The 12,539-nt window shown below is 42.8% G+C and overlaps 1 protein-coding gene across 1 annotated transcript; it reads right to left on the reverse strand.

The window, feature by feature from the left end:
• Nucleotides 1-892: 892 nt before the first annotated feature.
• On the reverse strand, nucleotides 893-9,936 carry CMTM6 (CKLF like MARVEL transmembrane domain containing 6). Its single transcript, XM_074575116.1, has 4 exons — nucleotides 9,788-9,936; nucleotides 3,913-4,089; nucleotides 2,881-2,979; nucleotides 893-1,372 (listed from the first exon to the last, which is right to left on the reverse strand). The coding sequence occupies exons 1-4, from the start codon at nucleotides 9,908-9,910 to the stop codon at nucleotides 1,223-1,225; spliced, it is 549 nt and encodes a 182-aa protein (XP_074431217.1). The 5' UTR covers nucleotides 9,911-9,936; the 3' UTR covers nucleotides 893-1,222.
• Nucleotides 9,937-12,539: the final 2,603 nt, after the last annotated feature.

Genomic DNA, 12,539 nt, shown 5'->3' on the forward strand with positions numbered 1-12,539 from the left:
TGGCGTACAGCAATTTGCCCTACTTTTGAAGGCTTATCTCTTAAGCGAGGTCTAGCAGTCATGCTTCTACCTCAGACATCTGAAAAACACCTTTTCACCACTTCATTTCTTTTACAGCCATCAACATCGGGACTGATACGTCTGTCACTCGTCTGATACGTGTTGCATCAGTAGTGTTTCTTGCAGTCCGACAGCCATCGCTTTTAAGACAAATCAAGGGTACAAGTGCTTATTTACCTGTTTACCAACTGACTTAGTCAGTAGCAAGAAGTCTCAAGCTAAAGCCATATTTACAAACAAAGAAAATGGTGGGGTCCATAACCATTCTGGTAAAACTCACCATTTACTAGGCATAAACAAGCTGCACGTGGTATTAACCCTGCAAGTATTATTCAACAGGATAGTACCAGCGTGCTGTAACATTTTTCCCATTGATGTTCAGATTGCCACTTTTGGGGTTACTTCGTGAAAATATTTATTCTTCATCTTTTTCCTCTCTGAGCTGGCTTTTCAAGTTTCTTCCTGCAACTTTTATAGGTTTTGAAACAGTCTGAAAGATGATTCTGGCATACAAGTCCAAACTTTGACAATCATGGGGTGCAAAACTGTCTCCTTAATATACCATTACATTACCCTCCCCATAAACCCCCTACACTCGCTGTTCCATTAAACTGATCTACAGAGACAGAACTGAGGCGCATGAACAGTAAAACCAAAAACCCTTATGTAAGGATAAGCATTTCTGTAAGGCTCTGATTAGGTATCCCTTTCACATTCACAGTTTGACCAGTAAGTACAAAAATGAATTCCACTGTACTAATTTATAACTCATAAGAGAAGTATCTGGTCCATTTATATGGAAAATACCTTTAGGGTATAGCTTGGAATTTATGGATCACGCATAAACCTTTATTAGTCATCTCTGTCAAAATCAAATCAGCACACTGTTGTCCTGAAGTTACTCTACTTAGACACAGGTTTTTTTAACGTACGTCACCTGGACAGACGGCAGGACAAGTTATTAAGCAGGACCAGTTACCTTAGAACATGATGCTTAAGATGCCATTACTTGACCTAAGGATCTATAAAAATTTGTGATGAGCGGTGCGTACAAAATTGATTAAAATGAAGAGACAGAAGTTGTTACCTACAGTGCACCGAAAGTTCGTTTTAGTTTGCTCCATTCAAAAAAAAAAAAAAAAAAAGAAATAATTCCAGAAAGTTAGCTTTGTTTATTCAGTGGCTGATTTTCTGTGGCATTCTGAGTGTTGCCAGGATTTTCAGTGTGTCTGTCGACGTTTTGTTTCCGACTGAGAAAATACTCTACAATAATTTCAGCTAAAAATGCACCACTTGCAAGAAATCCAAATGCCTGTGAAAGCGAAAGAAATATATGATTTTAAAATGTACAAACATTAACAGTATTCTAACATTGTTTGGAGAGATTTGCTGGACTATTCACATAAGTTAGTAACACTTACATATTAAGATTACAGTCCTCCTCAAATCGGTAGTTCCATTTATATTAGAAACAGATCAGATAATTCTAGCATATTTAATGCAAAAATTTTTACAGTTCTCCTTCTCTTAATCAAGTGTGAACTTTACAATATGTTCTAAACAGACCTTAATAGTAAAATATATTAATTTTATTACAAAAATTAGTTATTACAGAAGCATGGCTTTGGTGGTATAGCAGAGTATTTATCCAAGAGATGGCTGCTGATTAAAGGGAATAAATGAAGGAGAGTAAAACATGGAATGTGAAGGGAGATAAAATCTGCAGACCCTAAGCAAGTCCTTACTTGGTCAGCAAGGGGGAATGAAATGACATTTTGTTGATGACATTTCATTAATGACATTTCATTATTAGTCATTGCAAGATAGCAGTAAGAAGGTTGTTCTTAGCAGCTTCTTTCAAATAAGGAAAGAAACATGCATTACTCTAACTTCTACCTAGATTTTACACGACTGGTTTGTCCCAAAGCAATTCGACACTAGTAAGTCTTAAATCACAATAGTTTCTGTTTTTCCAGCTCCAGAAAAAAACCTGAAAGACGTTATAAACAAATCATTAGGTCTGAATAGACCAACATCACGGAAGATGACTAATACAAAATTGTGTATCTCTAACAGCTCATGCTGCCTGTGGAACAGAATTATTTTCCTTTCTTTTCTAACTCATTTTTTTCTCATTCAATAATAAAATCAGAATTTGATCTTTTAAACTCACATATTCACTATTCTAAGGTTATTCTAAAGAAGTGCCAAATGAGTGAGGAACTACAACATTCACAGCATCCCAAAGCATCTTCAGTGCCTTGCCCTGAGCCTCTTCAGTGCTCCCTGGGAGATCCGTGCCCTATTGCTCTTCTAACTTTTTCTGTCACTGAGGAAACTACTGCAGTGTTTGCAAGTCAGCATTCTCCACATATGCCATGTAACGCCTGGCAAAAGCCATGGTTTCTTGCTGACTTTGTGAGGGGGTGGCATTATGAAAGGACAATGAAAGGAAAAAAATAAGCATTTCAGAGATGAGGATATCAGAGAACTGGGGAAGGCGTGAGAGATGGCAATGTCAAAACAGTGACAGATGACAGGGAATAATATGAAGCCAAGGCAGTGAAGTCTGAGGAGCCCAGAGGCAAGCCGCAAATGCTAGGGAGCTGCAAGTGCACACGGAGCTTTCTAGAAATCCCGAGGAATGCCTGCTCTTTGGATTTCCTACAGTAAATTTCTGGAAGATCTGAAACAGCCAATTCCTCCTGAAACATCACAATGCACTGAGTTCTGTTCCCTGCAAATTGAGTGAAGTTTAGAGGGCAGAGAAATTAACACATAAGACAAATACAAAGTAAATCCCACTATTTTAAGACTTACACATGCAGCTTTTTCAACAGCAGACCCAGAGCTGGTCGCAGCAAGCACTATTGATGCTAACAGAAACCAGACACCTATGGCTACCATGGCCCAAAAATTCTGCAAATATATAAAAAAAAAAAATCAATGTTACAGAATTGTAGATACACTACTTGAAAAAGAACAAGCATCACAGTAGCAGCTGAGTTAATCTGCCAGTGAATTCATGCTTTGAAACTTTGATGCTAATGGAAGCTTCAGAAAATATATTTTACAACTACATTCCAAACAACATTCAACATTATCAACTATTTAGAAGAGTCTGCGTTACATACTTCCCTGTTTTTGTCTTCTTTAAGTATTTCATTCATTTCATCTAACATTTTTTCACAATCAAATTCAAGCTTAGGTCAACCATGCTAGCATTATTCCCCATGTAAAACATTTGGGAAATCAGAAACCTGTAAGTAAACGTGCTCATTCAAATCTCTTACTACACTCCCTTATCTGTATCTTCACGTAAAAAAACCTCCCGTTTGCTCTGAAGAAAAATAGGAAGGGACACTCTTAAGACAGTATAATATTCTTCCTGACTTTACAGAGCAACTTTGTACCACTGTTGGGTCTTCTGAAATATAAAAGCATAAACTGTAATGAGTATGGTTATTACCAAAAGGGAGGTTGGCTACACCCAGTAGGAAAACAGACAGGGTAAACAGGCAAGTTACAAGTATCATGCCTGCAGTAAACTGTTCCGTACGTACATGTGATGACTATGCAGTCGCATTAGTCTGCGTGAAAGACTTTCACACGAGTCCTAAAATCCTGCAGGTAACCAGCACAATTTTAGGAAAGCTGTTAATATAAAAGGGATTCTCAAAGTTGACTCATTTTTTAACTGTAAGCTACCTTAATCTGCCTTTTAAATAGAGCAGAAAAGGAGATTCATTCTGTATAACCTTTTCACTTTGCGGTAGTCTTAAACTTGAAAGAAATGGTTTGTGGTTTGTGTGGGGTTTTTTTGGTTTTTTTTTTTTTTAAATATTTCCTTACCACTTTCTGTACTTTTTCTTCGCCAAACGTTTCGTATACATCAGTGCAATATACACACAGGATGAGGAGGCTCAAAAGAAAGGCGCTGCAGCTTGTGAATTCAAAGAAGTAAAGTCCTCCACACTTGATACAATCCTCCACAATTTCTTCACAAATAACAGCCAGAAGAGAGAGAATCTGCAAAAAATAACATGCTTGAGTTGGATCGAGTCTCTAATATCTTCAGCAAATAGATGTCTGCGATACGAACATTAATAAAGACAGCTGTAAAAAACCCCTTCAATTTACAAAGAACCTGGTAAAATTCTGCACTATGTTCTTACAGGCAGAAATAATTATATAGTGACATGGTGTACACTTGCTATTAAAGTTGGTCGATAAACTACACTCAGGTAAGCTGAGCACACACCGCCAAATACAGGCTTATTGATTAGGCAGTCAAGATTCCCGATCTGTGGTTTTGTGCAATTGCCAGTTGGAAGCAGAGGAGGCTGGCAGCGTGGAGAGCACACATCCCACTCAGAACAAGCAAAAACGCTATTGCTAACTACTTAAACTGCACTTAATTTGAAATGCATTTGGGTTCAGGGCAGAGGGGGAAACTGGATGGCACTGACACAGTCAACAACCTCCCTGAAAGTTAACAGCTGACGTTACCTCCCTTAATAAAACTTCAGAGAAAGCGCATGTAGCTAATAGCTGACGTGCTTATGAACCAGTAATGACAGAAGCTCAGCTGTACTTATAGGAACCAAAACTTTAAACTACGTTTAAGCCGTATTGGACAGTGTTTAATCTAGGCAGAAGCTTATGTTCACCTTCCTACCACAGCATATTTTGAGGAAAGAACAAGAGTTAACTCCTATACAGTCACCACACATCTGCTGCTAGATTTTCTACTATTTTATTGTACAGGAAAGAATATTGCTTTATTTAAACATTCTCTCATTTTGGCCACTCCTTGCTAGTTTCCTTCTTCCCATAAAGTTGACACAGGGTTCTAGATCCTTATAGTAAGGAGTTCACCAAATTAAAACAAAACCATTAGTAGGAATCAGACTTGGTCATGAAATTGAGGCTGATTTAAGGACGATGACCATATTTTTAATAAGAGTATATGGGCAATAATGAGGTCGACAGTTCTTTTTTAAAAAAAAATAATTAAAAAATCAAATTCTAAAATTCAGAATTGTTCTTGGAAAATAACCACCAGACTTTGGTTTTAGTTTTCAGACAGTAAAAATAAGAACAACAATTTAGCACATGGGAACTATAAATTCCCCCCTGCTAAGCCAGAGCTCAGAAGGGCACTTCAAAGTATCATGTTTTGAAAACACTGCAATCATGTAAAGTAAACAGGATCTCAGAAAGGGAAAGAACCCGAGCTGGGAAACTGCAATATTACTATCAGGCCTCCACATACTTCCCTTCTCTCCCGCAGCGGCTGGCGAGGCAAACCTCTCAGCAGCCCTCGCACCTAAACCAGTGACTACAATGGCTGCCCAAGGAATGTTTTGAACTCTGAATTTCCAATTTTTAAGTATTGTTTTGCATTTCGAAAGATGTGCTTACAGCTGTGTCCAATGACTTCCAGTTTCACATTTTTCACGAGGTCAGCTAAAGTGTGAGATATGTTTTCACGTATAGTTCTAGCTCTTTTTATCAGCACTGAAAACTGAATGCCATCACATTCACCTGGGATGAAACAGAACAGAAAGAAAATAAACCTGCCCTTAAGAGAATTTATAAGCCCAGATAACCATAACATGATCTGAATAACTGAAAAAAACCTCTCTGCTGAGTGTACAAACAAGTAGAAAAAAAAATCCCACTCAAAGAGTAGCTATAAAGGGTTCAGGGTCAAATAAATTAGATTTACGAAGTAAAGTCCTACGTGGGACTTGTCCGAGTCAATATTCAATTTTTTATTAATAAACTGAATAACAAAATAGAGTACATCATTAAAAAAGCTTTGGTTTGAAGAACTTTGATTAAAGTAGTGTATCAACAGCACATTTATAAGCTGCCAGAGAGTTCTGCTTGGGTTTCTTAACCTACTTCTTGATATCACTATGAGAAACAAAAGGGATTATTCTGTTGTCCTGCTACAAAAAAAAAATAAAAATTTAAATACCACTAAAAGAGTAGTTCTTAACTTTAGTTTATATATAGTTACAGCTATAGAGCATAGCAAGAAGTTTTTTCTAGTATTAGCCAGAAGATTATCCTCTCTCTTACTCATCTGCATTTTAGTAATATCCCGCTATTAGATACAGTGCAAATACACGAGCTGCTTTAAACAAGCCAGGAGATTCCCACATTTCATTCAGCTTCCCAAGAACTGTTCTGCTGGAGATCCAACTTCATCCATCAGCGTTAGCCCTGGGATGAGCGCAGGCCTCTACAGCCTTATATGAAGCAGCCAAAGCTCCTTCTGTTTTTTTAACATCTGCCTTCTCCACCCCGATCCCATGGAGAATCCCTAGCAGCCGATACCCCGAATATCACTACTGCTTTTGTTTGAGCCATCAATAACGAGCGAAGAGGGGCAGCTCAGCAGTTCCTCATTTTCTTGGGAGCTAACCTTGTGGGCAGATTTTCTTTCACCCTGAAGCTCAGGGTAACACCTGAAGAGAAAAGCAGGCAGCCGCCACCACCACCTTCCTTCCCTCTCGCCCCGAGCCCTGCGCCGCTGCAGTGCCAGCGCTGGCGGGCAGGCAGAGGTGACCCGGCAGGTAGGTCAGGGCACGGTTCAGAGCACGCACGGGGACACAGAGAGGCTGGCACCAGGCTTGCTGGTTCCTGCAGGAAATTCCACACCTCACCATACACATGCACTGCTTGCCTTCTCATGTGCTGTAAAGGGAAAAGCAGCGTTGGAGATGCAGTTTTTAACTTCTCCTTTTTTTTTTTTCCTGTTAATTATTAGTCCTATCTGTCCATATGTACGCCAGAAATCTGTCCCTTAACAGCAAGTTATTCATTGATACTGACATTACTCTTGCAAGTTTCCACACAAGTGTCAAGTTTCTAGATTTAATAAGTGAAAGGCTACAAAAGAATGCTGCAAAAATAAAGCAAATCAACAAACTTTCCAACAGGCCCGTGAAAATGCTCAGCAGTGGTTTTCCCAGTACAAAATCTTCTAGTTGAGATGGGTGCACATATTAATTCTGTAAGTCTCCGCAATCAGGGCTGCTATAGGAAGCGAACAGCTCAGAAAAAGAGCAGATGTTTAAGACTGAATCACAATTTTCCCTGCCAGTTAAGGCATTTTTGTTAAAGTCAAACAATAGCTGATGACGATCGTTTTTGCTTTAGATAAGAATTTGTTCCTACCTCAATCTTGGCACAACATGCGCTGTGCCATTTACCTTTGTGCAAAATGTGAATGACTCACAGACTAATAAAAACATTCCACCTATATATATATATAAAAAATAATTTAAAAAATCTAGAAAGCCCTGCAATTAGCATGCCTCCCCGCATCTTTTGGGCAGTTACATTTTCCTTGTTTCATTTGCCCAAAAAGCTTTAATAAGGCAGGCTAAGATTACAATGTATGCCATTATTAATCAGAAGAAAAGCATTTCTAAGGTCTAGAAACTGGTTTTCTGCAGGTGATTTCACAGTGGTTTATAAAATCACTTCTATAATGAAGACAGCTGATTTTCTGAGTGTAATAACCTGTTGAGCAGTCCACACCAGTGATTATCACTGCATAATCCCAGTAGCAATTTACAATCGCTATTGTAATACAAGGCTAATAGATGTTAACAACCATCACCATCATTGGCATTTCCAAAAATCAACACTTTCCCAAAACAGGAATATTTCTCTTACTGGAGATACTGATGCTTCCACCTGCAGTAATTTCTGGGACTTGCTCAAAGTGTTTTGACCAAGAACTCCAAGATCTGTGCATTTTAGTAAAGAGAAAGAAAAAGGGGGGGGAAACTGTTGGAAATTAGGAGGGTGAATGACTATATTTCCATTTTCTTTTTCCTCTTGTTGAAGGACAGGTACAGGCCATAAACCGGTAATTCTTTAGGAGCATATCAAGCAGCTATCCATCCTCTTTAGGATAATCGAACTTTTCTTTTTTCTACTTAGAAAGCTTTTTAAATAATGCCTCTCTTCAGATAAACAGTTTAAGACTTTGGTACACCAGTAAATTTGCATACGTAATAGTTTATTTTAGTCAGTGAAACTACTTATATAAATGATCTGCTTGTCTGTGAGCAACAGCCAGCCGGTCTTACTTTATTAATCTCCTGTAGATGAATTAGAAGTTTATGTCCTATTATATTTATTTATGTAAAGCATTCTTGGGTGTGATTTTTTTAAACACTCTTAGAAAACATTATTTTTGGCAGTGTTGTCATCGCCAGCACTCAATAATCTTATGTTTCTGGTTGAGAGTTTTGACTGTGTGTAAGACAAAGTTTAAAAACCGTATGTCCTCTTTTCTGCAATGGTGAAGTAATGAGAAAGGGTTGGAAATCACCTACAATTCCCGTAAGCACGAGACATCTGACTAAAAAGCCACTTTGCTGGCTGGAAAATCTACCCTGACACACATTTACAGTCAGCTGCCCTTTCCCACTGGCAGTTTCACTACCGCCCTGCCAGTAATTAAGAATGATGCTCTCTTCGCGAGCTTATCAGCAGTTGTGATGGCACATTTTGGAAGAGCGCAGAACTGACAGGAGTCTGAATTGTGCCCCCAGCTGCAGAGCGCGTTCAGGAATAATGTTACACATAGCAAAAAGCAGCAGAATATAAGCCTTTTATTTCCCGGTGGGCACAGGACTGCCCAACACAAAGTGAGGCACTGTGATGTCCCGTACAATACGCCACCATCAACACTGCATGTTTCTGGTGCAATGTTCTACCACGAGTCATGGGAGAAACGAGAGCCCTGATTTTAGCTTACAAACGGGCTGCAGGTGCAGCAGGAGAGGGAGGTCCAGACCTGATGAACCAGCAAGCCCTTCCCAGTTCTACGGCCCTACCCTGAGCTTCCACCAACGGCTGCTACCTCCTGTTATCATCTATCCTCAGGAGAAAATACTAAGTTTCCCTTGATTTTAAGCCGTAACGACAGCAGGCAGCTGAACTGTGCCAGCTACAGCACCGAACCTTGATGGCAGCCGACCACCACACGTCAGCACCTGCTGCTGGAGCCAGAAGGTGGGAAAGGGACAAGCCAGTCACTCCCCCACCGTAAAACAATCTGAACCTGGAGGGGCAATGGTGTTGTAGGACACCGTGCCAGCTTTCCAGCCGAGGTATGAGCCTGTGCCCCTTCAGTGACCACCACCAAAAGTGGGCTTCGACTCTGCCGCACTTCGAGGCCGGGCCTTCTGGTGGAGCCGGCCCTTCCCTGACCCACGGCAGTATCTCCCCTGAAGCCTCTGCACCGCCATCTCCCCCAGCTGGTGTAAAGTTCTATTTTTAAGCGACGCGGGGGGAGGCTGCCCTAAATCCAGAGGTCTCCAAACCCGCACTTTGGGCAAGCGGGGACACCCGTACGGCAGACCGGGCGGCGGTGGCTGACAGGGCGGCAGCGCGCCCGGCCGGCGGCGCGGCGCCGGCTCCTCACCCCCATCGCACCGCCGCCGCCGCCTCGGTGAGGCTTTCGGCCTCTTCTCTCCCCGGCTCCAGGCAGCCATTCTGCCGGGGGGTGCTCGCTCCGCGCCAGGCCCGCCACGTCCCCGGCCACGGGGCGGAAGGCGACAGGGCCACCCGGCCGCTGCCGGCGGAGGCGGGCGGGCCGCCAGTCAGTCAGTCAGTCATACGGCAACCGCCCGCCCCGGCCCCGCTCCCCGCCGGGCTGAGGAGCGAGGAGGGGAGGGGAAGGGAGGGGACTCACCGCTTGGAGCGCTTTGGCGGGCAGCCGCCATCCCCAGAGGTGCCGCAGGGTGCAGCCGAAGGGGCGGCGGGGCGACTTGGCCTGAGGCTCGGTGGTCTCGTTGTAGACAGCGCCGTTCTCCATGGCCGCGCCGCCGGCTGCCAGCGGGGGCAAAGCGAAAGCAAAAGGGCGGTGGCAGGGGCGGGGAAGGGGAAGGAGAAGGCGGCGGCCCGCCTCGGCCCCGGCGGGACAAAGGCGCTTCCTGCAGCCATCGCCCAGGCTCCCCCCGGCGGCCTGAGGGGGCGGGTGGGCGGCGGGGCCGGGGAGCGCTGGGCCGTGGCCGCCTCAGGCCCGGGGCTGTTGCCCGTTTTGTAAGGGGGTGCTTGTGAAGAAGAGTTTATACAAGACTGTTTACTTTTCTGTTGTCACACGAGGTGACGGTAGCAGAAGGATTTTTTAAGGCAAAGCTCTCCGTGCTTACATTCCTTGTTGCCAATGAGAGAAAACACCAGTATCGCCAAGTCTCTACTGACATACTTCCGTACCCAGATCAACTTTTAAAAGAAGCTACAGCTTTTGGTACCTGTGTAAGAGTAGATCGAGCCCATTGTATGTAAGCAAAGGTGTTTTACATTCACTTTCATATTATTAATCAAGCGTCGGAACAGGCTGCACAGGGAATCGCCGTCCCTGGAGGTATTTAAAAGACGGGTACACGTGGTGCTGAGGGACATGGTTTAGTGGTGGGGTTTTGTCAGTGTTACATTAATGGTTGGACTCGATCTTAAAGGTCCCTTCCAACCTAGAGAATTCTATGATTCTATTAACGTATTATCCACAGAACTATTCTGGTCCTTGATAGTCCAGTTCAGATATACTTGACTTAGTGAGATTCAGTCGAATACAGTCTACTGATAGAAAAGGTGGCAATTTGCTTTCTTAACCTTAGCTTTATACGTTCTTAGGGAACAGAGCAGGCTGTTGGGACGCTGCCGCTCTCTCAGACCCCTGCAGTGAGGTGGCAGGGTGTGTGCTGCAGTGACCCGTGAGGTAGGTGCTATTTTTAACTCCACCAAGGGCCACGTTAGCTGGACAGACGGAGTAGTACCGGACAGATAAAAGCAGTTGGGCCATGCTCCGTGATGGATGCGTACCAGCAGGCCAACCTCTCATGGTAAGACACCACAAGCCAGGGGAACATGCCGGGTCCCCAGGCAGGATGATACAGGCTTCTCTGTGCCATAAGCAGTGTTCGGCTGCAGGAGCTGGCTTGAGAGGCAAATGTGTAGGGCAAGTCCCGTAATTCCCAAGGCATGGGAGTTTCCGCTAAAATAAGTAAGGTGTCACCATGGGTGTGCCCTTGCTTCTGCCTGGGGTTGGGATGAGTAGCTCTGCTGGCAGCATCCCAGACTGCAGGACTGAGCAGGTAGGTGTAATCAGTAGCACTTACTGTTACCACTTCTGAGTCCACAGTGCCTCCATTACCTTTTTTTTTTACATTAGTACATTATAAATAAGATTACATTACAGAGGCTGGCATCTGTCTTCTGAAGGAAATTCCCCTTTGTTTTGTTTTCTTCCGTGATAATATCTCAAAACTGGCTGAATAACTCCAAAGCCACAAAGTGTGTGACTAGGCTATGCTGTGGTCTGAGGGAGACAGGACTTAACGGAGACAGAAGAAATTATCAGTTCTTTTAAGGTGTTCAGTAGCATTTAAGGCTATTTTGTAGTTGTTCCCTTTTGACTCTTTACCAATGTTTTAATGCAGCATTGCTAGATTATGAACACCGATGTTGGTATCGAAGATAACTGTCTTGAGGAGAGACTGCTTTTCAAGGAGTCACAGAAACACAAAACAAGCCTACAGAAGATGAAATATTTGGCAACCTTTTCCTAGTTACTGCTGTCTTTGAGAGTTGTTTTTCCTGTTCAGGGCTTCTCCAGGAAATACATATCAATTATGCATGAATTATAAAGGCTAGCTTGCCATTTAAAGCCTAACTTATTTAGGCCACTTTATTTATTTATTTATAAGGAGGTGCAGGAAAAGCAAAACAACAGCAAAGCCACAGGAACTGTGAGATCATGTGACAGAGAAGGAATGAAAACTGGACAACAGCATAGGACCTGATAGCTTAAAAATACTTCCGAGCATTATGTTAAAACATACAAATGCTGCTGTTCACACAAACTGCAGGTGTTCTTCAGCCTTTTCATCAGCACTGTCTTTCAAGTACAGTATCTTTCCTTTAAAGAGGGAACGCAAATCGAAACAACAGTTACGATAAATAACAAGCCTGTTTAATGCAAATAACTGTAATTAGCTGGCTGCGATGTAATGGAAATCCCATTCCAGATGTACGTCTATTCATTTCCTTCTGTTTATGTGCTACACCTGACAGAGTTTTCCAAAAAGAGAAGTCTTCCTTAGCCCCCTGTGGCCTCTGCCGGAATAGCAGGACCAGAGCTAAAGGCAGGACACGCTGGCAGAGAAGCAGCCCGGGAGTTAGATCCTGAGCTACGGAAACATCTCCAGTCAGCCAGGCGGAGAGTGGGAGATCGGTGGAAGCAGATTAGTCATGAGCGACCTAGTTTTCTCCCTCATTACGTCTTCTCCAAAGATACCCACTATAGTGACCAAAAAGCAATACCAATTAAGTTGAGAAAGCCACCTCATTAGGGGAGATTACAGTGTAGACAGTATAGCTGTATGGCAGTTACCACTCCTTGCCACCGATGTTGAGATAATTTACCAAAAAAAAGTGTGACT

This window comes from Larus michahellis, chromosome 2, assembly GCF_964199755.1.
Source record: "Larus michahellis chromosome 2, bLarMic1.1, whole genome shotgun sequence".
In the NCBI taxonomy this organism is placed as follows: Eukaryota; Metazoa; Chordata; class Aves; order Charadriiformes; family Laridae; genus Larus; species Larus michahellis.

Coding starts and splice junctions, on each gene's coding strand:
- CMTM6 (XM_074575116.1), bottom strand. CDS start 9,910: ATGGAGAACGGCGCTGTCTACAACGAGACCACCGAGCCTCAGGCCAAG. Junction 2,980..3,912: donor AAGAAAAAGTACAGAAAGTG/GTAAGGAAATAT, acceptor ATATATTTGCAG/AATTTTTGGGCCATGGTAGC. Junction 1,373..2,880: donor CTGTTGAAAAAGCTGCATGT/GTAAGTCTTAAA, acceptor TCGCTTTCACAG/GCATTTGGATTTCTTGCAAG.